Below are 24232 nucleotides of genomic sequence, written 5' to 3'. Positions count from 1 at the left end.
TGACTGGGGCTCCATCCCCTGACCCTGACATCATGACCTGAGCAGAAATCAAGAGTCAGATGCTTAACAGACAGAACCACCCGGGCGCCCCTTCTTTTTTCTTCAATCGTGGTCATAGCTTTCATCCCCCCACTGGCCATTGTTCGTATTTATGAAGTTGACTTCTATGTGACGATTTTGTATCCGCTAACTGCCTGCAGTTTCTCCTTGTCCGAATCTCTTCATTGACTTTCCTGCCGTTCAAGGAATTCACCAAGCCATCTGCAGGTAGTCAGGGACCGGCGGGCTGACGTCCCCTCTAATTTTTACGTCGAATTTCTTTGGCTTACCTGCTCACATTGACCGGTGAAAGCAATCTCATCACTGTCATATATACGTATACGTCATTGCGGTAATGGGGCCGGGGGCATCCGAGCCTGGTGTGGTTCGGGCTGCGTGAGTAATGAAGGCAGATACTAGTAGGAGAGACTAGAATAAAAGCCGCTTCTTCCAATACATACATTTCAGCCTTCCACAGATTCATCCTCAAGAGCTAAACCACCACCAGACCACTGTACCTATTTTCATATATTTTTACTAGGAAAAGTCATTCACTTTTGATTGACTGGGACTTGGACACTTGGAGATTTCCCTCTCACTCCCCCATCTGGATTCCTCCGGGTGCGGTGATCTAAAGGAATGAGCATGGTCCCATATTCTGGACTGTGGTCACGGCCGTGTGCACAGGTCCGTCTCTGGGGTTACTCTCCTGGAGTTCCGTGGACCCTGAATCTATATACACACGTGTACGTTGGGTGTCCCCAGTTGCTGAGGATTTTCAGTTTCACACATAGTAAGGATTCCGAAACGTCACGCTGAAAATAAAGAAAAGATACAAATGAATGCCTTATACAGAGATCCATCTCCAAGCGTCCCAAGGGATGCTGATATAATGGGAAATCAGAACTCTGTCTTTCCTTCCTAACCAGTATTTTATTAGACGTCCAGTCTCAGGGATGGGAAAACAGGTCCTGGCAAGCACAGGTCTTCCCAGTCCTTCATGAGAAGGACTGTGTCCCCAGGTGGGAGGCCGAGAGAGACATGGATAAACAATCACAGGTGAGAAACTTCACAGGTTCATTCATTTCTAACACACATATCAGTTCCAGCTCAGATGATCTTGGCATTGGCCAGGAAGTATCATCTACAACACACTTCTTTTTACATGGTAGGCAACACCTTCTAAGTCTTCCTGTGTCTAATGACAAATAACGAAAATATATTTATTTCATCTACCTTAATGGCTTTCAGGTGTTTTTAATGTTACCAGTTGGTATTTTTTCCCATTTCCTCTTCCTAACACTCCCCAGTGTCAGGAAGAGAGGTTTGAGTCCCATTGTCTGGTCTTTATTTTCTGTTCCCGAGTTCCTGTCTGTAGCCATCTCCATAGGAGACAACCCAGTGACCGCCAAACCTAATAGTATCAAGGGAACCCAACAGGTAAGAGAAGGACCGAGAAAATGAATATAGTAAAAAATATATATATTTCACTTTAGTTTTACTATATTTTATTTTATTTTTATTATACTTATAATACAGTTTACTATAGTTTACTATATTTAAAATATAGTAAATATATTTACTATAGTTTACTATACTCATTCATATATATATATATGTATATATGAGAAATGTGAAAATGAGAACGAATCTGGCTTAGGACCTGCTCTGGTACTTGTTTTTCGGGGGCATTAAAATCCATGTAGCTCTTGGAGCTAACAATGGAAGTTGCGCCTAGCCTTCCATAGCTCACACTTTTGTCAAAATTATCCTCACACAACACGGCATCAGCAACACCCACAGACCCCTGACCCGGGGATGGAGTTCCTCACACCCCACGTTTTCCGGGCGCTCGGTACCTGGAGCTCGAATGTTTGAACGGTGCTTCCCGTTTTGTCATAGATGAACTGACCTAGGAAAATTTCTTCCCCATCACACAGTTTGGAGATACCCTGTGAAGGAGAGCGACAGACGAGGGGGTTTTTGTGAATAGATGCTCGGCTACATAAACGGGGAAGGTTGTCCGTCCAGGTAGCAACAATTCTCAAGACATCCTTGGCCACCCTCCAGGAGCACGGTGCTGCCCTGTACACCCAAGAGGTGTTTAGCTCAGCTTGTGAGGCAAGAGGAGGCTAACCGCGGGTCTGACTGGATAGACAGACGATAGGGAGATAGATCGAGCAATCGATCAATAGATAGATACATAGACAGACAGACAGATAGAGACGGGGAACTAGAGCATATCCCAGCATGGACCCTGGTTCAGTAACTGAATTACAGTTGGCATGCTTTGAATAAAATAAGCACAAATTTGAGGGGCACCTGGGTGGCTCGGTCGGTGAAGCATCCCACTCTCAATTTGGGCTCAGGGTCACGCTTTGTGCTCAGCACGAATTTGCCTGTCCCTCTCCCTCCACTGCTCCCCCCCCCACTCACTCCCTCAAATAAATAAATAAATGAATAAAATCTTTAAAACACGCACACACAAAATGTGTCCCCATGCTGACCCAAAGTTTTTCGAAATGACTAAGTGTAATTCAATCGCCAGACTTCGAGAACACAAATAACTCCATCCAAAAAGTAAGGTTTTTGACTGAAGGAACTTAATGATATTTGTATGCTCTTTCCCTTGCGCTCCTTCCTTCTCTACCTTCAAAATGGAAGATTTTTGAGAGGGGACAGACCAGTGGAAATGAATTTATTTTGTGACTCTGAACTTTATCATTAGCTTCCTTGAATCATGGCAACACAATAAACAAAGAGTTCATTGGTTCAACTATTTGATAATGAAAATATTAATATGTAACCTTTATCATAAGTTTTTTTTTTTTTTTAAGTAAGCTCTTCACCCAACTTGGGGCTTGAATTCATGACCCCAAGATCAAGAGTTGTAAGCTCCACCTACTGAGCCAGCCAGGTGCCCCCATCCCAAATTTATTAAAAGAATTGGCTGCAACATGATTACATAATGCGGCCACAATTATAGATAAAACATACAGCTCAAACCTCATACACAGCGGACCCTTGAACAACCCGGCTTCAACTGTGTGTGTGGGTCTGCACAGATGTGGATTTTTTGGATAAATACATGCTTTTCTTTTCTTTTTAAACATTTTATTTGAGAGAGAGAATGAGAACGAGCGAGCCTGGGGGTGGGAGGGGGTCAGAGGGAGAAAGAGACTCCCTGCTGAGCAGGGAGCCTGATGTGGGACTCGATCCTGGAACTCCAGGATCATGACTTGAGCCAAAGGCAGACACTTAACTGACTGAGCCACCCAGGTGCCCTTCCTCCAGCTTACTTTATTATAAGAATACGGCATCTAATATATATGACAAGCAAAATATTATGTTCATCGACTGCTATCGATAGATTTAGGGGTCAACAGTAAGATGTTGGTAGTTAAGTTTTTGGGGGGTCAAGTGTAGGGGAGGGGTTTCAACGGAATAGGAGGGAGTGACTGCTCTAATTCCTCTAACTTCAATTTTACCAGTTCATGGATTTGCTAATATAAGAGAAAAATGATGGGAATGGTATTTATTGTCTGAAGGGTGACTCGTAATTCCCCTATAATGAGCAACTGATACGTCTCTCTGAGATGGGGTTTGAGCGGCTCAAATCCAACCTTTGTCTGTCTGTCAGCAGACACCCACTGTGGGTGGCAGCAGGTTTGCCTCAAAGGGTAGGGGGTTCCTTTCTGTCTTGTGACCCAGAATCATGCCATTTACAGGCACTCGAAGGGTGCACAAAGCAGACAGAGCACTCATGCTTTAACCCCAAACTCTCCTCCAGATCGGGCCACCAAGGCAGAGAGCAACAGGGAACACCCAGGAACAGACACTAAGATGAAAAGGTCTGGAAAGAGCCGATCGATGACTGGTAGAATGGCCTGGAGCAAGAATAGATTATCCTGGTTGTAGGGGGACCAGCAGCATGCTGGCGCTGTCATTGCAAGTCCCCAGAAGGGCAGACACAGGGCCACGAACTGTGGGCGAGCTTGGGGTTGCCTGGGGAGCCCATGTACCTACTGTCCCCGCAGGTGGTTGACCAAGCTGAAATCTGGGCATAAGTTTGCAGGATTCCTCAAGGGTCAACCTGCTCCCATCACACTCTGGGGGTTCCAGAGGAATCGGCCCAAGCAGACCACCCACCCAGCGGCCACCACCTTGCATGCAGAGTTTGGCTGGCTTTCTACCCTTTGGCTCTTAAATGCAACAGATGAGCATCACCAGGCACCAGAGAAAAAAGCACCTTTCCACAAACAGGAGAACTGGTCTTTGGGAATAGGACACGGGAGGGAGCCGGAGAACATGCAGCATAGCTCTAATTAGTGTCCATTAGCATCTTCGGAAGCTTGAGAGAAGATACCGCATCCATGGAGGAAGAAATTCAGACTCTAAAAAGAGGAGTTATTTGCAGAAAAAAATAAATCTTAAAATAATCATGACAGCAGAAATGAAAAATTCAACGTATGGGTCAGGATATAAGTTGATAAAAATCTTCCAGAAGGTGGAACAAACCAAGAAGGAAAATTAGAGAGAAAAAGATTGTTTAAATCATAGATTAGGTGGTTAAGTCGCATCCTCAGGGTGAGGACATGAAGTCCGGTCAGATCGGAGCATGAGGGCAGAGTGGGCAAGAGGGGAAGCTTTAAAAAAATAAAATCGAGGAGAAACTTGGAAATGACCTTACAGGAAGGAACACAATGGTAGGACTTTAACCCTTCCGAAAACGAGGCAGGGGACAGTTTTGGGCTAGGAATATAGAAAAGTAAGCAAATTCAATTGAAACAAGGCATTTGTTTTAACGAGAGGAACATCAAAGTCTCACCCAAAGAAAATAGTATTCCAGTTTGCCGCAGGGTTCGATGAGAACACCTCCATGCACACAGTGACCGTGAAAACACGCATATTGATGGAAAGGAAGATACGCTGTCTAGCAGTGTCCCAAACGTGACACTGGATTTACCCTGTGACCTCGTAATTCCACGTCCAGGTATAGATTCAAGAGAAATGAGCACCAGGTTCCACACAAAGATGCGTACATGAATGTTCCTGGCAGCCTTATTCCTAATAATCAGGAAAGGAGAAACAGCTCAAACGCCCGTCCGCTGATAAGTGGGCGTAGAAGACGTGTTCTAGCCACACCATGAAATTTTTATTATTCAGCAATTTATTTTTATTTCTTTAAATGATTTTAAAAAAGATTATTTGAGAGAATGAGACAGGGGAGGGAGAGGCAGAGAGAGTCGTAAGCAGACTCAATGCTGAATGCAGAGCCCGACACGGGGCTCGATCTCGGGACCCTGAGATCATGACCTGAGCAGAAACCAAGAGCAGACGCTTAATGGACAGAGCCACCCAGGTGCCCCTATTAGTCAGCAATTTAAAAATAAAGTACGGAGCCATGTTATAGAGCACAGAGGAACCTCGAAGACGTGATGCTGAGTGGAAAGAGCCTTGCACGGAAGGTCACATATTATACGATTCCACTTAAATGACATGTCCGGAGTAGGCAGCATTGCAGAGACAAAATAGGTCAGCGGTGTGTGTGTGGGGGGGTGTGTGGGGCAGGCAGCGGGCTTGGCGATGAGAACTGACAGCTCAGGAGGGCAAGTCTTCTTTGGGGAGCAACAAAAATGTCCTAAAGTCGACCGTGGTGTTGGATACACAACTCTGTGAATATACTAAGGGCCACGGACAGGAACACTTTAAGCAAATTGTTGGCGTGTGAATAACATCTCAGTAAACTTGTCTTTTAAAGACAAGTAAGTCCTAAACACTGGGGGAGGATGGGAGAGCCATGGACGAGGACTCCTCTTCATTTTTCATCAGAGGACGTCAGTAGATGATAAGCAAAACTGAAAAAAAATTCAGGAAATAAATGTAGGGACACTTGGTTAGCTTAGTTGGTAGAGCACGTGACTCTTGATTTTTGGGATAATGAGTTCAAGTCCCACATCTGGCACAGAGATTACTTTCAAAAGAAGTAACAGCAAAAGCAAATATGAAGGGAAGTGTACCCAAACAAGCAGTTAAAACTGGCAAGCAGAAGCTTCCAGAGAGTAGAAACCTGGGTGGGAGCCCTGGCACAAGAAAAAAGTGTTTAGTTATAAGCATATGAGAATGCTGATTTTTAAATTGTGCACATGTAGCTTTGACCAAAGTTTTTAAAAAAAAAAAAAAAGTAAGTCACAGAAATCCTCCGGACCAACCCTCTCTCTTTTGTAGATGGCAAAGCAGAAGTTCCGGAAAGAAGGAACTTTCTTGCAGTGATAAAAATGGTTAGCTGTCCAGTGGAGGTGCCAGCCCAGCGTCTGATTCCTAGCCAACCCCCTCCTTGTATAACCCACTCTGAGGTGATTCCAGCTCCCTCTCACATGGACGGAAAACTCCTTGGGTGCGCTGGAGATGTTTCCTGACGGAGACACCTTCTCCGAGATGTGCTCCATGGTGATAGCAGTTGGCGTGATCCTCCTGGCAAGCTTGATCAGGGCGTGGCCCTGGGAACCCGGGAAGGCCCAGCACTTCCCAGGGTGGACATCCGGCTGGAGAGAAAACACCGAGTTCACCATTACCACAGATCTTGTTTATGCCTGTAATACGAAGGCATTGTGTGGGGTACATACCACACGGGAAAACTGCCAAGGTACCCAGGGGTTTGGTTGTTCTCCCAGAGCACATTACGCTTCTATCACTCAAAGCCCTTCCTAATAGGATTATCTATTATAGGATTATATGATTTATTTACTATGCATCTTCTTTTATTGTTCTACTTAGACTGTATGTAGCTACTTAGCTGGTTGGCATGACTGGTGATGGTGTGCTGGTGATAAAGACAGTGATGGAGGTGATGATAGTGATGATGGTGGTGGTGGAGGTGGTGATGGTGGTGGCGGTGGTGCTGGTAGAGGTGGTGATAGTGATGGTGGTGGTGGTGGTGATGATGGTGATGATGGTGGTGGTGATGAAGATGATGGTGATGGTGGTTGTGATTATGGTAGTGGAGGTGATGGTGGTTGTGATGCTGGTGGTGGAGGTGATGGTAGTGATGATGATGGTGATGGAGGTGATGGTGGTGGTGACGATGGTGGTGGAGGTGATGTTGGTGATGGTGGTGGTGATGATGATGGTGATGGTGGCTGTCATGATGGTGGTGGAGATGATGGTGGTTGCGATAGTGCTGGTGGAGGTGGCGACAGTGGTGGTGGTCAAAGTAGTGGTGGTGGTAAGGAAGAAAATGTACCATGTTCTAGATCTAGAGTCTGCAATGAGATCTGCATGATTGCTCCTGAAGGTATTCCTCCCTTGGAAAAGGACATCAGGTTTGTAGACGGTAGTCAAGAGCAGCCCTACCATCTGCTGGTGTCTACTTAGAGTCTTCTGAATTGCACTCACATGTTGGTGGAAATCTTATTTGGAAATCTCTCCTGTTACACTTGGACTTTGGAGGAATATGTTGGTCTGGAAAGAGGGGGGCACAGTGCTGACACTTAAGGGTGAGAACCTGGAGCTAACATTTGCTGAAAGACTGAAGTTTTCAACAGAAAAGGGGGGGGGCACAGGATCAACTTCAGGAAGAGATATGGAATGCAAATGTCCTATTTAAGAAATAAACTAGCTTACTGATTTTAAAATAATAAAAACAATCAATAATTAATCAATTGTAGTTTACTGCTCATAAAATAAGAGATAATTTATATAGTTTGATGACTATTAAAATGCAAGTACAGGGGAGCCTGGGTGGCTCAGCTGGTTAAGCATCTGACTCTTGATTTCAGCTCAGGTCAGGATCTCAGGGTCGTGAGATTGAGCCCCATGTCAGGCTCTGCCCTCAGCATGGAGTCTGCTTGGGATTCTCAATCTCTCTCTGTCTCTCCCTTCCCCTCCCCCCAAAATGAAATAATAAAATAAAATAAAATGCAAGGTGAGGGTTTCAGGTGCTGTGACAAATTCAAATGGCCTCGATTTTGAGTGTTAGTATCTTCATGATAAATAGGAACAGAATCCTCTGATACAAACGGATTCCTCTGAGTCTCGCTTTTACCTGGAGAATAATGTCTGGGGGCATTTCATAAGTTAAGAACCCGATCCCATGCCAGTAAAGTTTCGCTTTATTATTTTTGTAACTTTCCGACGTCCCAGCTTCAACGACAGAGGCCCCTGCAAAGACAAAAGTATTTGAAAAATAAAGAAGTACACGTCTCAAAACGCATCACTTCTGTTTTCCCAGCGCTGTTGGACAAGCATTCCCAGGCGAACTGCAAGTGAGGTGAGACTCACACTCGGGACTCGGCCGGGAGAGCACGGTTTCCCGCTCTCACTGCGGCGGAGAATTTGTCACTTTGGGACGACATTCTTGCTCCGTGTGGTTTCACAGCATTTCTGAAATGGGTATGGAGTGAATTCCAGAACTGATTCAGGGGTGCAAACAGTGGGCTGTTTACTACCTAAACAGAGGCACGGATGCCCACTTCTTAATAGCCCAACCTACTTAAAAGCAAAACAAAAAACATAAAAAACACTATCAAGGGTGCCTGAGTGTCTCGGGCAGTGAAGCAGCCGACTTGGTTTTGGCTCTGGTCCCAATCTCTGCTTTTTGTATTTTGTCCAAATCTTTCAGCTGCGTGTACGTGGTGGGGCTCTCTCCATCTTGGCCCAGCCAGAAGATGGCCCCATGTTTCATGCTCACATTTATTGAGAAACGTCCTTGTTCTACACAATCTCTGGATTTACCTTCGTCGTCATGGATTTTTCGAGATGGAAGCCGCATGTGCATTCAATACAGAAGAGGAAAGAAAGCACAAGAGGGGTGTGTCCGAATCCCAGTACTTAAAACGGAAAGAAAGAAAGAAAGAAAGAAAAGAAAGAAAGAAAGAAAGAAAGAAAGAAAGAAAGAAAGAAAGAAAGAAAGAAAAGAAGATTCTCTGGTTCACTTCCCGATGTCCTTTTTACTTAGATTTTGTTTATTTATTTGAGAGAGAGAGAGAGAGAGACAGCATGAGCGGGAGGGAAAGAGGAAGAGGGAGAAAGAGACTCCAGCAGGCTCCCCACTGAGCAGAGGGCCTGACACCAGACTCGATTTCAGGACCCCGGGATCATGATCTGAGCTGAAGGCAGACGCTTTACCAGCTGAGCCACCCAGGTGCCGCAATCAGTATGTTTTCTGAATTAAAAAAAAAATAAATAAATAGAAAGAGGGCCATCTGGCTGGCTCAGTCAGTCGAACATGCAACTCTTGATCTCTAGGTTGTGAGTTTAAGCCCCCCATTGGGTGTAGAGATGACTTAAACATCAAATCTTAAAAAAAAAAAAAAACAAACTTAAAAAAATAGAAAATAAAATAAAGAGGCAGGGCCGGTTTAGAAGCATTAACTCTTCAATGTTTACTCACCTGCTGATTTGAGGGCGTAGTCCGCCATCTGGACTTGGTCCTCTCTCAATTTTTTAAGGATGTAGTTGACCAAGTTTGACATTTCCTGTGCAAATATCAAAACCGGTTCTCTGTTAACAGTCTCCCCCAACTGCTCAAGTTCTGACCACTCACTTTGTTACGTGGACCTGAAGGCCGTCATCTGCGCATTACCGACGGTGAGCACTGAGGGAGCTGCGCTGAGCCAGTCGCCGAAGGAGGGTTTCTAGTGCCCACCACGGCGCTGGGGCATTGCCGCTCTCCCGGCCGCCGCGTTGCGTCCAGATGCGCCCCCCACCCCCCAAGTCCCAGCAAGGTTGGACCCAAGGCCCCTTCAGAAGCCCTAACGACCTCCCGTCATGCTCTGCAGTGAGGCGGTCACACAGCGTTGTGTGTGCCCCCTGCTGGGTCCCCCCCTTCATTGGCGTCTCTGCTTAGTAATTAGACTTGATCATTCTGTAGGTGTTCGGGCATCAGGCCGTTCTCGGATTTCACCACTGCTTGTTCCGGATGCCTGAGGGCCTCAGTCGGTGAAGCGTCTGCCTTCAGCTCCGGTCATGATCCCCGGATCCTGGGATCGAGTCCCATGCTGGTCTCCCTGCTCAGTGGGAGGCCTGCTTCTCCCTCTCCCACTACCCCTGCAAGTGCAGCCAAGCTGACTGGATTCCAGCATCACCTTCCCTAATCAGGAGCTGATGGGGTCAAGGGCACTAGCTTCCGCTCCGTGGATAAAACTATTCTGCTCCTTAAGTATTCAGAGGCTGCATTTCTGAATGACCTTCTGTTTCTTTTACTGGAAAGTAAGATGGAATCGGCTATTGACTTGGGGGAGAGGGGACGTCCGTCATACAGCAACGGTCATCTGTGTGACACAGCAGTGATAGAGAAGGGGTTCCCACGCAAGCCTTCACAAGGTAAGCTCCTGTCGGGGAGAATGGTCAGGAGGACACAGACACTCAGCCGCCCGTACCCGAGTTTTCTGCTCCCAGAGCCGTGCGGTGCAACCCTTCCAGGCGACCTTACCTCGTCCGTGGCCTCCGGGGGCTCCTGGTCCCCGTCTCCATCCACGTTCCAGCTGTGGCTGTGTAGACCATCCTGCGTATCTCTAAGCAATGCCTTCAGAACATCTATTTGTTCAATTAAAAATAGAATTTCACGGAAGTTGTTCTCCAAAGTCTGGCTTTCCTTCCTGTAAAGGGAGACCCCTGATGTGAAGGGAGGGGGAGTGGGCTTTCTGCCATGCACTGGGCTTCAGGAGCGGAGGAGGAAGAGGGGAGGAGCTTTATGTTGGAGCAGAGAGAGAGGGAGCCCAGAAAAGCCACGTTGTCCAAAGCACCACCTCTCACTCTCCCTGAGAAGCAAGGACATTTAGGGGAAGAGGATTTCAACATTTGGGGCACGCTCTAGGCAGGGAAGTAGGGATCTTCCAACCTTGCACGTCCCTCATCCTTCCCTGGGGCCTCTGCTACCCTGACCCGAGGCTGCATGACTTCACAGCATGAAGCCTAAATCTCTAAGGGCCCTCTTGTTCCCTTGTTTGGATGGGGGAATCCTACATTTCCAGTGGGGTATGGACCAGGAGGTTCATCCTGAGCCCTGAGATCCTATGGATGAGGCTCAGGAAGGAGGGTGGCTGCAGGCTGCGTGGCTGGAGATTACAGTTGGGGACAGCCACCTGTCACAGTGACAGCAGGAGGGTGACAGCTGACTGCAGAACAGGTTGAAAATTACTGTTGGACCCAATGAGAAGATGTCAAGCCAGCAGGTGTTTCTTTAGGTTGAAAAATGGACACACTATGCACCTGGTACTGCCCCCCTGCTGCCCAATTTGTAAAACAGTACATGTTCAAGGTTTGGCAAATACAAAAATCCTCAGGAGATAAACACTGTTGCATTTCAGTGTGTTTGTAACAGTTTTTATCCCATGTGAAAAATGAGTAACAAAATAGAGATCCTGTTTGTGATCTGGTGTCCTGCTCTGCTTCCCAGGCATTAGATACATGTTATTATATATTATAATCATTAAATACATGCATTAGTCATTATTATAGTTAATTTGAAGGCTCCCTAATTCCCCATTACAGGGATCTTTTCCAATGTATTTAGCCATTGGCTTGTTTTTCTTCTCTAGGCAGTTTTCATTTTTTTAATTGTAACTGACCTTGAAAGCAGTGTGTATTTTCTTAAGGAAATGGGAGTGGTTTTCATTTTATGGTTTTTAGAGAAGGATTCTGTTGCTGGAGTCCCAGCAGCAGCGCCCCACAGGTCAGAGCGCGTCACTCACTTTAGAAGTTCCAGCTGCTCCTTGGGTATCCGGAGTCTGGCCTGGAAGAAACCAAGGGACTCAAATCATCCCGCATCCTGCCTGTCAAGCAGAGTTAGCATTCTTATTCGTAAAGCGGAAAGAAATCCCGTTTGCTCCCTGACAGACATGCATGACAGGGGAAAGCCAAGCATCCTCTAAGACACCTGCACGTCTGTCCTGGTTAGTTTGTGGGGACCGAGCCACACCCGAAGCTGAAACTGACAGCTGGAGCATAAGAGGGGCTGCTTCTCAAGGTAGTGCAAGTGCTCAGTGCCCCTGAGACACAGAGAAGAGGTGGTGGGGGGCAGGTGGGAGAGAGGGAGGGAAGGGACGGACCGGGAGGAGAAGGGAGAGTGGGGGGGAGATGGTAGGGGGATTGTGGGGGAGGGGACAGAGGGGATGAGGAGCAGGGAGGGAGGGGCCAGAGGGCCTTGCTGAGGCCTTAGGCTGTCCTTGTAAATACGGAAGGCCATCCTCTTTCTGCTTAACTGATGCATCTATGGTGGGATTCCATTAGCAGAAGGGCAGACACTGACCTAGGCTGACAGGTGTCTGACCTTGACCATCTCCATGGGCAGGGGTGGTGCCCCGACCAGGCCCAGAATGAGCACGGGATGAGGCTGCTGCTGAGGGTGGAGGTGTCAGCGGAGAGGGGGGCATGGGGACCGGGACGGCAGGCCTGGATTCGAGCTGCAGCCCATGTGGCCTCTCTGCCTGGGCGCCAGCTCCTCTGCTTCCCCAGGTCCTCGGCCATGTGGCCTCCAGGCTCTCCCACAAATGGCTACAAACCCAGTAGCCTCCAATGGGAGAAAGGTACCCCCTTGGTCTCGGAGGCCGTGCTTTCCTCTGAAGCTGGGAGAGAGGGACCTTCTGCCTCCTGTTTCTTCTGGCATCTGGTGGCTCCTGGCTCCCCGCGAGGAGCTGCCTATGCCCGGCCTCCAGGCCTTTCCCTCTGGGCCCTTCGGGGGACCCCTGTCACTGGCTCTGGGGCCCACCTGGGAAATGCAGGACGATCTCCTCTCAGGACCCCTCATTGCATCTGATGAGACTCTCTTTCCACATCAAGGTGACGTGGGTTCTCAGGTGGGGACCTGGCTGGCTTTGGGGGGGTCCCCTTCCAAGCCAGTGATCATGCAAGTGCTGCCTGGGACATAGTTTGCTGTCCTCCTTCCCTCACCAGTCTGCCCTTCTGTTTCAAAGACCTGCTCTCCTCCCCGTTTGCCCTGCGGAAATTAGCTCTGTGCTCGTGTGAGGACCTTGGGCCTTAAGGAGCACAGTGTGGTGTGCAGTGAAGTGACACTGCTGGGCTTTTTTTTTTAAAAGAGAGACAGTGGGGGTGTGTGAGTTGCGGGGGTAGAGAGGAAGAGAATCTCAAGCAGGCTCCCCTCCGAGCAGGGAGCCCGACATGGGGCTCAATCCCAGGACCCTGAGATCATGACCTGAGCTGAAGGCAGATGCTTAAGGACTGAGCCCCCCCGGCATCCCTAAAAATCTCAGGATGTAAAAAAATTATATTTTGTTCTGGCTTCTCCCCAAAATGGGTTTCAGGGGGCTTCCACCATAGGAACAGAGACAGCATGAGAAGACCCAGGAAGATATACTGGTGAGGAAATAAAAGGGAGAAGAGAAAGGGGATTAGGAGGTGAGATCGCCCTGAGGTCGGGAGCCTTCCCTGCCCAGAAGCTGTCAGCTGTGGACCCCACGCTGGGTTCCAGCACCAGAGCCACGGAAGTGGGGGTTGACATGGGAAGCGGGGGTGACCAAAATTCACACCATGCAGTGCCAAAAAAGCCAAAAATCAAAGGTGTGGGAGAAGCTGCATCGCACCATGCCTGTTGACGCCACCAGCATGGGGTCCCCTGAGAACTTTCTAGAGTCCCTCCCTGCAGGCAGTGTCCTCCCCAAGAGCTCTCAGGGGCTAATCTTCTTGGGCTGGTTGCAAGTTTCAAGCACAGGCTTTGTGCCCAAGTGGGCGCACTGTGTTCTGCTTTTTCAGGCAACGTGGATGAGGTCCGGGGTTTCCTGTCCTGGAATGTGGCTCCAGGAAGGTGCGCTGGGACCAACCCAATGCCCATGTTCACATGCGCCATGCACGGTTGTGACTTCTTTTTTCCCTTAACGAAACTCCTGGGAGACGTCCTTGTCCTTGTGTCCTTGTCCTGTGTCTTGCCCTGTGTTCCTGTACACACCCGCGAGAGGATCGTTGAAGGTGTACTAGTTGCTGACTGTACTCCAGGTTAGTAATCAAGCTCGCTGCTTCCTAGAGGGGCTCGATGTCAACCAAATGAGTGCTTGGAGCAGCTACCTTGCAGTCACTGGCCCGATGCTCTTGGCAGTGACCATATGGGGGGTGCGGCCGGGCGGTGTGGGTCAGTAAACCCACGTCCCCAGCAGAAATGGCCAATAGTTCAGATGGGCAGGTCCAGTTTTGGCACAACCCAGGTTTGAACTCAAGCCCCAGGCACACAAGTAATCTCTCTAATTATTCTAAGCAGCTTCCTAACCTGTAAGTGGATTTACTAAGTAGGATTTAGTAATACTCTTGTGAAATCCTCATTTTGAGGAGAAACTGAAATATGTATTTAATGTGCTTCGGGTGTGGGGTGATTGCCCCGTCCTCCCTCCCCGTGAGGTGGAGGAGGCACAGCTAACTTCTTGAAAAGCAGGATTAAGTTATTAAGGTTCAATATACAAAGGTCACCTAAAATCTGGGGATTGTTTATACTTCTTGTAGGAGTTTATCCTAAATGAAAAATGTGGATTCTTCTAGAAGGGGACTCAACTCATCCCAAGCACGAGGTTCCATACCGTGACCTCATCACTTCCCAAAGCCCCTCCTCCACACCCCTGGGGACTGATTTCCACTGCGAGGACACCAACACTCAGTCTGTGGCATTCTGACCATAGCCCCCCAAATTAAGGTCCTCCGCAAAATGCATTCATTCTATCCCAATAGCCTCCGAAGTCTTGGCTCATTCCAGCACGAACTGAGAACTCTAAAGTCCAGAGCCTCGGCTAAATAGCACCGAAGTCCATACGGGTTAAGATCCCAGATAAAATTCATCCCGAAGCAAATTCGCCTCCAGCTGTGAGGCTAGGAAATCAAACACGTGATGTGCTAAGTACAAGCATGAGATGGGGAGAGGACAGACATCCTCACTGCAAAAGAAAGAAAGAAACAGAGAAGACAAAAGGTTCCCAAACGTTCACTCTATGGCAGGAGCCTGCCGGGATCAGAGGCTGGAGAGTTTGTAGGTCAAATTGTAGCTTCGTCATAAAACCACTGAACAGGACTCTGGTCCCTGAACTATTTCTATCAGATATTCACATGCAAAACGAAGGTAACACACTACAAGTTGGAGCATATTAAATCTTAAACGAGTGACATACAAAACGGTTTAACAAAACGTCACCTGGTAATTATAAAGCCTCGAACCGTATTCTGCAATTAGGGTGTAAAATTGTCTGGATTTGTGAGGAAACTCTGTTTCTTGAAGCCACATGTGATTGCCAAGTCCTATGAAAGAAAAGGCCAACTCTGATGAAAGATTCTGTCTGCAAACATTTGTGATATCCTACTTGTATTTCTTCTAAAGACTTTTAAGTCATCTGTACACCCAGCGTGGGCTCAAACTCACAACACCGAGAGCAAGAGTTGCGAGCTCCACCGACGAAGCCAGCCGCCTGCCCTGCCATGCTACCCGCACTGGTAAGAATTTCTCTAAGCACGAAGGATACAGATCCTCTTAAGGAGGATATCAGACCCTTGGGCGACAAGATGGAAAATGGCAATATTGGGTGCTTAACAAAATCAGTTCTCCGTTGAAATGTTCATATGCTGGCAAAGACCAGTAGGATCTACCTTCGTTGGACTCTGAAATCTAATCCCAACCTTACAGCAACCAGAGGACTGAGGACTGAAGGAAAGAGCAGATTATTGTTGTTAAGAGTGTGGGATTCCTGCTCCCTGTCTGCCATCCCTCCACGGTCCCTCCATAGTGGCAGGGATTGGGAGCATGGGGGGATGGGAGTGCACAGTGCTGGTGTAGCTTGCTGGCTCCAGGGGGCTAATGCAGACTTGTTCTTAATCTACAGGGCCTGGGGTTTTGACCTGCCCGGTGTTCCCACTCCTTTGAGCTAGAAGAGTTTTCTGGGAGGCTGTGATATCTATTGAAAGATTTAAGGACAGGGGTGCCTGGGCAGCTCCGTGGGTTAAGCAGCTGCCTTCAGCTCAGGTCATGATCTCAGGGTCCTGGGATAGAGCTCAGCAGAAGTCTGCTTCTCCTCTCCCTCTGCTCCCTGCTCGGCGATCTCTCTCTGTCAAATAAAGAAATAAAAGCCTTAAAAAAAAAAAAAAAGATTTAAGGACAAAAATTGGCCTTCCCCACCTGGGCAAGGAATAGTGAATGGGGCAAGTGGCAGACTGCCCCACGGCATGGGAAGGGGAAGTCAGAGGAACAAGTCTTTTGTGGGAACAGGGCTTGGAAGGGAAAAGGGGGTGCACCATGCATGGCGGGAGCTGGGTGCATGCTCAGAAGAGATCACAGAGAAGATCCCGGGCTTGGTCTCAGGTGGCTCTGCGGGGTCTGTGTGAGCCAGGGGTGAAGGTTAAGGCAGAATCAAGACTCTGGAAAGTCCTCATTCTCTCTCTCTCTCTCTCGATGACTCCAGGAAATCTCTCTGGTCCATAGCAGACCACTGAGAGAGCAAACAGTGATCATCAGTAAAAAATGACTACAGCCCTCAACAAGGAGGAACAGTGATCCCTGAGAAAGGGGAAAAAATCTGACTTCCTGAGTTACCATATTAAAATATTGAAATGCCCCATTTCCAACACAAAATTACAAGACACACAAAGAAACAAGCAAGTATGACCCATTTAAAGAAAAACAAATGGACCAAAACCATCCCTGGGGAAGTCCAAACAATGGACATAACAGACACAAACTTTTTTTTTGAAGTTTTATTTATTTATTGAGAGAGAGCACATGTGTATGCATGCAGGGAGAGGGAGAGGGAGAGGAGAAGCAGGCTCTCCACCGAACACAGAGCCCAATGTGGGGCACCATCCCATGACCCTGAGATCATGACCTGAGCCAAAGCCAAGAGTCGGATGCTTACCGGACTGAGCGCCCCAGGTTGGAGCCTTGATTTTGCTGGGTACTTTGTGCTTCAAGTCATTGATACATTAGAGCGATTTACCGTGTGCTAAGGGATGCGATGTGCGATGTTGGCAGTCAGAAGCCTGCAAATGGCACGTTCAGCCATTTCTCCAGCCCCCCGGGGACAGGTGAGTCTTTCTTGCCATCTCCCTGTGACATTTTTGACTTCTTGAGTTTGCTCAGGAATTTCGTTCCACGGAGATCCCCCTCCCCACACAGAAATGTCCTGCGACATGGCTTTGAGGACCTTACCTATAAGAAGAAGAGTCAGTATAGACACTGCACTTATGACAATCTTCCACGACTGGGTTAACCTACAGAGAAGAAAAACAAAAACAACGTAAGGGTCCAGCGCCAAGAACCTGTACTTTGGACGTGAAACTGACCACCACAACCAAGACCACAAACGTGCTCCTTCTGGGCTGAGTGTGAGAATAAATTCACTTCCCAAGGGAGCTTTGGAATTGAGAGAAAACAGTTTTGGGGGTGGTGTATTTACACACTCAAATGTCCTGTCCCTCACTGTCACACATATTACATGGTTATGCTGGTGTTTATGTCTTGTGTATGCACTGGTGTTTTCATGTGTGTATAGATGCTTACGAAGGATATAATGGAAAGGGTTATCTTTGGAGGCAGAAGGAGAAGGGGTTAGAGTCTGATTTTGTGGAAATTAGGTATTAAAGGGCGCCTGGGAGGCTCAGTTGGTTAAGTGTCCAACTCTTGGCTTTGGCTCAGGTCTTATTTTTTTTTTTTAAGATTTTATTTATTTCACACACACACACACACACACACACACACAGCACAAGCAGGGGGAGGGGCAGAGGGAGACGTAGAAGCAGGCTCCCCGCTGAGCAGGGAGCTGGATGTGGGGGCTCCATCCCAGACCCTGAGATCATGACCTGAGCTGAAGGCAGACACTTAATGGACTGAGCCATCCGGGAGCCCCACGGCTTAGGTCTTCATCTCAGGGTCGTGAGATTAAGTTCTGTGATGGGCTCCATGCTGGGTGAGGAGCCTACAAGAAAGAAAGAAAGAAAGAAAGAAAGAAAGAAAGAAAGAAAGAGGTATTCAGCCAAGGAACTAGGATGATTAACAACAATCTGATGAAGTTCTTTAAAAAATCCTAACGCTTCCCCTCACTTTTCCTTGCCGTCTACCATCTACACAGAGAAGGACACAAATCCTACCGCCAGACTCCGCGACCTTCGCAGGATGAACTTCGCAGGATGAACACACCCGCGTCAGCTCCGCAGGAATGAGCTAAAGCCCCGCGCAGCCACTCTCGTGCCCCCATCAGACCGTGTCCCTTCCACCCCAAAGGTCACCTCTGTCCTGACTCAAAAGTTTTTCTCAATTCTTAGCCCTCAGAGGGAGGTGTATCTTGAAGCCACATCCTCTGTAAATACTATTTAGGGTCATATGGGGGGGGGTCCACTGCCTAAAGAGAGTTGTTGGAGGCGGATCTACAGCGCGGGTGAGCCCTCACCACGGACTGCATGAACTGAAAATGACCACATGCCCGTGTCAGGCAAAGGTTACGTCTGTTTTTCCAGAAAACCCTGGCTGTCAGCCTCTGCTTTTCCAAGCCTCTTGGATGCCTTTGCCCCGCCTGTGGGCCCCTGTCTTCGGGGAGGACTGCCCTTTGCTACTTCTGCTTCAGAGGGTCCAAAACTGTCTTCCTGTATGGTGACAAATGACACAAAACGTTGTAGCCCTCACTCCTTTGGGCAGTTTTGTTTCTGTGCTAGGGCTGTGCTGTCACTCCCGAGGCTCTCTGGTGACTTTTTGTTTCTGCTTTCCCAGTAGGCTGTGGGGGTGGGGTGGGGGGGGTGCTGGGGTCTTTATCCAGCCCCCTCCCCGGGTGGGCGGGGCTTCCCTGCCACCTCCTTGAAGCCAGTGCACACCTGCTCTGACCACAGGACGCAGTAACTGGCTCCAACTGGGTGCCCGCAAACCGTGCATCATTTGTCCCCCAAGGATGCCCTCAGCACTCGGTGTCCAGGCTCCTAGACAAGGTAAGTAACAGAGAACCGACAGCTGGGTCACAACGGGAATGATCTGTAAATCCGGAGGGCACAGCAGTCACCTTGCCGCTGCTGCGCTTCTGGTTCACAGTCCTTGTGGCCCCTGGGCTGGAAGGAATCAAAGTCCCCCCCCCCCGCCCCCCCCCGCGTGGAAGGGAGACCCCGTGCCCTGTGGTCAAGAGACACCTGCCAGGAGACTGTTAGGAAATGACTTTCTCTCCAAAAGAAGAAAGCTTTCACTGGGTCCGTTCCCAAGTGAGCCTCGCACGTCTGGCCCGCGGCACTGCGAGGTGCACGGCCGTCCCTCCCCAGAGCCGCGTACCGGCTGGCCTCGGGGCTCCCGTCCTCCGCCAGCGGGATGTGAAGACTGGCGCTGCCGCCCGCTTCCTCCGGATGACCTCTCAAAGTCCTGGCGCCCCTCCTCGGCTTAGGCCTCCCGCTCATGTTCCCGCACAAGGTAGCACAGAGCTGGGAGGAGGAAGAAGGGCGTTCCCGCGCTCTCTGCTATTTTAGGAAAAGCATGACGCCCTCCGCAGAGGGCCTGGGTTGGCTTCTTGTCTTCTCGGGTGCTCCTCTTTCGAGGGGGGAACTGTCTGTGGGCGAGCAGATCTGGACCTGCTGAGGACCCTTCTGTTGCATCACCTGCTGTGACACATCACAATGGGACCCCCCACCCGCCCCTGGTCAGGCTGTGCACCTGCGGCCGCCTCTCCGCCCACACAACCTCGTCCGGAGCGCGCGTGTTCGTGCTTCACCGTAACCCCGTCTGAGGTCCCCTGTACCCAGCTCCCCGCTGTCACCAGCCGGGGGTTTGCTAAGACGCCACGGAGACCACGGGAGACCCCAAACCTTCGCTCCCCAATGTCACTCCTGTCCCTTCCTTCCCACAGGGAACTATGATTTGGAAACCGACATAGGGAATTCCCACGAATTTTTGAATGTTCGATCACGATACACGTGTCCTTACAGAACACAACAGTGTGTGTTTGCTTTCCACCGAGATGCCTTCCTCCGTTTTCCCGCGTTGTCTTGGGACGTCTTCATTTGGGCGCGATCGCTTTCCACGCCCGCGCAGTCTCCGATGATGGATTCCCTCACGTACACGTCGCGGTCGTCCACCTGCTCCCGCACCGATGAGCGCCCAGGCTGCTTTCAGGTCTCCAGCAACAGATGACAGCCGGCGCCCGTCCTTGTGCGTGTCTGGGGCCCACCCTTCGCCACCCCACACCTAGGAGCGACTTTATTCTGTATACGTCCCCGGCGACAGCTTGGGAGCCTGAGCTCAGGGTGCTTGGAGCAGGTGCCTGCGGGTGGGGTGATGCGATTTCAGCCTCGTTCGCTCCTCTTCATTCCTGTGTGTACGCGTGCACGTGTCTGCGTGTATGTGTGTGTCTGTGTGCGCACACGTGTCTGTGTGTGTCTGTGTGTATGCATATGTGTGTCTTCCTGTGTGTCCCTCTGTGTGCGTGTCTGTCTGCATGTGTGTCTGTGCACATGTGTGTGGCAGTTTGATCATTTTCCTCTTAGGGTTTTTAACATTTTCTCTCTCTCTTTGCCGTTCTTCAGTTTCTCTTCGATACACCGAAGTGGGACATTAGTTCCCATTGTTCCGATAGGCCCGGCTACTTTCAAGGTCCGTGTGGGTGCTCGTGCATTGCCTCATTTCTGGAATATTTCTCCCCCATCTGCTCTTCAAATGCTGCTTCTCTGCAGTCCCTCTGGTTTCTGGTGATGCCCACTTAGTGACACTATGAATTCCTTTGGCTCCACTCTCCCCACAGCTTACGGCCCCGTCATAGTTGGGATTTTCATGGTTTTTTTCCCTCTTTTTATCTACGCTGGTTTCAGGGTGGATTCATAAGTGCTACTTTACAGTTCGCTGATCTACTTTGACCCTGTGAGGTCTTGGGATTTCCTCCCAAGAAATCCCAGCATGTCTCCTTCTCTGCCTTGCTGTCCCAAGCTCAAAGGGGACAGAATGCAGCAGAGGGACAGGCTGTCTCTCTGCCATGTTCTGACCCCCGCTGTGGGCTGTCCTTCTTCCCACTTTCTTGTTTTTGTTCAAGGATACAAATGCACATATAATGACATATTTATGTAAAATGTAATTAGGAACAAATACCTGTGTATGTGTGTATCTATAAATACACTCATTTCTTCACACTGTGGAATTGGGAGCTGACTGTAACCCGTGTTCTGCATCTTGCATTTCTTCCTTTAAAATGTCTATATTTAAGTCCTCCCAACTCACTTGGAGGTGACCTTCCCCAGTCTTTCATGGCTGCAGGCTGTTTTCTGAGTGCGGAAATCCATCCAACCTGCCCCATACTGATGAGTGGTTTTTAAATTTTTTATTGTTTTTTATTTTTTAAAAGATGTTATTTATTATTTGTCAGAGAGAGAGAGAGAGAGAGAGCAAGAGCGTGCAAGTAGGGGGAGCAGCAGAGGAAGAGGGAGAAACAGGCTCCCCGCTGAGCAAGAAGCCAGATGTGGGACTGGATCCCAGGACCCTGACTGAGATCATGACCTGAGCCAAAGTCAGACACTTAATGGACTGAGCCACCCAGGCATCCCAGTGAGCATTTTTTTAAAAGATTTTTAAAATTTATTTATTTTAAAATTTATTTATTTATTTAGAGTGATCGGGGGAGGGGCGGAGGGAGAGAGAATCGGAGCCCACTCCACGCTGAGCACAGAGCTCCACGTGGGGCTGGATCTCACGACTGACCTGAGCTGAGATCAAGAGTATCACTTAACCAACTGAGCCACCCAGGCATCCCTGAAATGCCGTCCTTATCAGACCATCTTTTTAGCAGCAATATTGTGAAAAGGACCACTCGGCCTCCTACCTGCAATTGTGTTTCATATCTTCTAATTCCTGTCTTCTAATTCTAATTCTGATCGGCACCATCTTTACTAATGATTCCCTTCCCTGCTGTGCCCCCCCCCCCCTCGTGCTCTGAGATCCTTCCTCTGCAGGACCTTCCCAGCCCTGTGATCAGCTCTTCCCGGCAGAGCCAGGAACAAGATAAGTATGTCGTGGGCTGGGTAACTGCAAGTCTCCATCCAGTGCAACCTGCCTCTCTTCTCGCATTTTCCGGCAAGCAGTCAGGAGGAGCCAAGCTGCGTCTTCAACACTTTGTTTGGAAATAGTTGCAGCTGTGTATTCAATGTCATGACTCTCAAGCCCACCTTTCCTAAAACACCGGGTCACAAACACAATGCAGCCAGGATCTTTGCCACTTTTTCGCTGGGGTGGACTTTGCCCATGTCCTGTAAGGTGCTCCCCATTTCCATCCAGGACCTTGTCACCATAGCCTATGCCGGTGTATGCTACTGATATTCTGTCCGTGAGCATGCTGGCCTTCCCCAGGGGGGACAAGGCTTTCTCTGGAATCCCTCTTTGCTCCCTGAGCTGTTGCCGGAATCTTCCTGGGTTGTCTGTGCACAGCAATGTGGACATTTCTAGTTACTCAGAACTGCTCCAGCCTCTACCTGCTACCCACATCCAATGCCGCTTCCACATTTTCATATATTTGTTATAGCAACACCCCACTTCCGGTACCCGGTCCTGTTGTAATCTGTTCAGGGGGATGCTTTACCAAGAACTACAGATGGGGCGGGCTTGTGAGCAAGAGAAATTAATTTCTCGCAGTTCTGGGGCTGGGAGTCGGAGATCCGGGTGCTGGCGGAATCGGTGTCTGGCGAGGGCTCACTCCTGGTTCACAGATGGCCTTCCGGCTGTGTCCTCACACGGAGAAAGGGACAAGGGCTTCCGTGGGGCCTCTTTCATAAGGGCACTAATCCCATCATGACCTGATCTCCTCCCACGGGCCCCACCTCCAAATAACATCACACTGAGGGTTAGACTTCAACCTAGGGATTGGGGAGAGGGGTGTGGGGGGACACGCCCATCCCATCTATAGCCGTCTTCACTATCACCCTCATGGATGATATTATCCTTCTCATCCTCAGTTATGACCCGTCCCAACTGGGAACTATCTACCAGGCAGGTCCCTTGGAAAGCTTGCATGCAAAGCAGGCAGACTGATGTATTTTTTAAAAATGACCAGGACCCATTCTACCCCTTGGAATGAAGAAAGGCAGCAGAATACTACATTAATATAAAAAAAAATTCATCTCAGGGCGCCTAGGTGGCTCAGTTGGTTAGGCGTCTGCCTTCAGCTCAGGTCATGATCTCGGGGTCCTGGGATCGACTCCCGCATTGGACTCCCTGCTCAGTGGGCTGCCTCTGCTCCTCCCCCTGCTCTCTCTCTCTTTCTCTGTCAGATAAATAAATAAAATCTTTAAAAACAACTCATCTCGTTTTGGTATATAAAACAAAAATCCTACAACTCTGTTCTAAACTGGTTTCTGATAGACTGTATAACAATAAACTTAAAATAATAAATCATGGATTATTATTTCTCAAATATAAGTTTTGACTTTGTATTTCTCCCAAACAATACAATTACTTTGGCCTTGTATAGAAATTGTTGCATTACAGGGATTTAATTGAACTGATCTAAACCCTTCTGTCCTTTAAGTATATTTTGTGTTCACTCTGTTACTTTTCCAAAATTTTTCCTGTTCCACCTGAATCTTGAGCAAGGGTCTTGCTTAAATCCATTTTAAAATGTGAAATTTGTCTACCAAAAAAAGAAAGAAAGAAAAGGCCATTATCACTTTAACACATACTACAAGGCACAGTAGAAGGTGTTGATGGGGACACAAGGAAATCCTGTGTCCCTCTGTGGCGGCAGAGAGGATGGTCTTGTTTACACAACTTGGCTGAAAACCCAAACTGCTATGTAATATTGAGATACCGAAATCTTTGTCACAAGGGAAGAGCTTGTCTTTAAATCATTTTATATTATTTTTAAAAAATATTTATTTATTTATCTTGTAGGGAGGGGGGATGCAGAAGGAGAGGGGGAGAGAGATTTCCAAGGAGACTCCAAGCTGGGCATGGAGCCTGACATAGGGCTCGATCCCAGGACCCTGAGATCATGACCTGAGCATGACCCCTGATGGAGAGGGGACAGATGGAGTCCTGGGGCAGGATGTCTTGGGAAGTGAATTGTCCAACATTTTAGCTGCTCTGGGTTGATTACATAACAAGGATGGGCAAAAGCAGAAATGAACCTGTGTCCTGGGAGTTGAAATAAACAGCTTCAGTCAATAACAGAGGTAAACTAGGAGAGAGGAAAAATAGGACAGGTTCCAGGGCTTTGAGAAATCAGAGTTTGTACTCAAATGCATTTTTTTCCTTTTCTCAAAATGCTGCTGA

General features: G+C 48.6%; 1 protein-coding gene across 1 annotated transcript; it reads right to left on the bottom strand.

Moving 5' to 3' along the window:
* Positions 1 to 740: 740 nt before the first annotated feature.
* Positions 741 to 19989, bottom strand: SUN3 (Sad1 and UNC84 domain containing 3). Its single transcript, XM_032874931.1, has 11 exons — positions 19910 to 19989; positions 19211 to 19410; positions 17168 to 17229; positions 15167 to 15270; positions 11733 to 11773; positions 10472 to 10637; positions 9431 to 9515; positions 8084 to 8199; positions 6417 to 6584; positions 1899 to 1991; positions 741 to 854 (listed from the first exon to the last, which is right to left on the bottom strand). Exons 2-11 carry the CDS (start codon positions 19384 to 19386, stop codon positions 741 to 743), a joined length of 1125 nt encoding a protein of 374 aa, XP_032730822.1. The 5' UTR covers positions 19387 to 19410; positions 19910 to 19989.
* Between the last annotated feature and the right edge of the window lie 4243 nt (positions 19990 to 24232).

The sequence above is a fragment of the Lontra canadensis genome, unplaced genomic scaffold (genome assembly GCF_010015895.1).
Source record: "Lontra canadensis isolate GAN:19392208 unplaced genomic scaffold, GSC_riverotter_1.0 scaffold54, whole genome shotgun sequence".
NCBI classification, from domain to species: Eukaryota; Metazoa; Chordata; class Mammalia; order Carnivora; family Mustelidae; genus Lontra; species Lontra canadensis.
The sequence above is the reverse complement of the archived record's forward strand: the minus strand, read 5'-3'. Positions and strand labels throughout refer to the sequence as shown.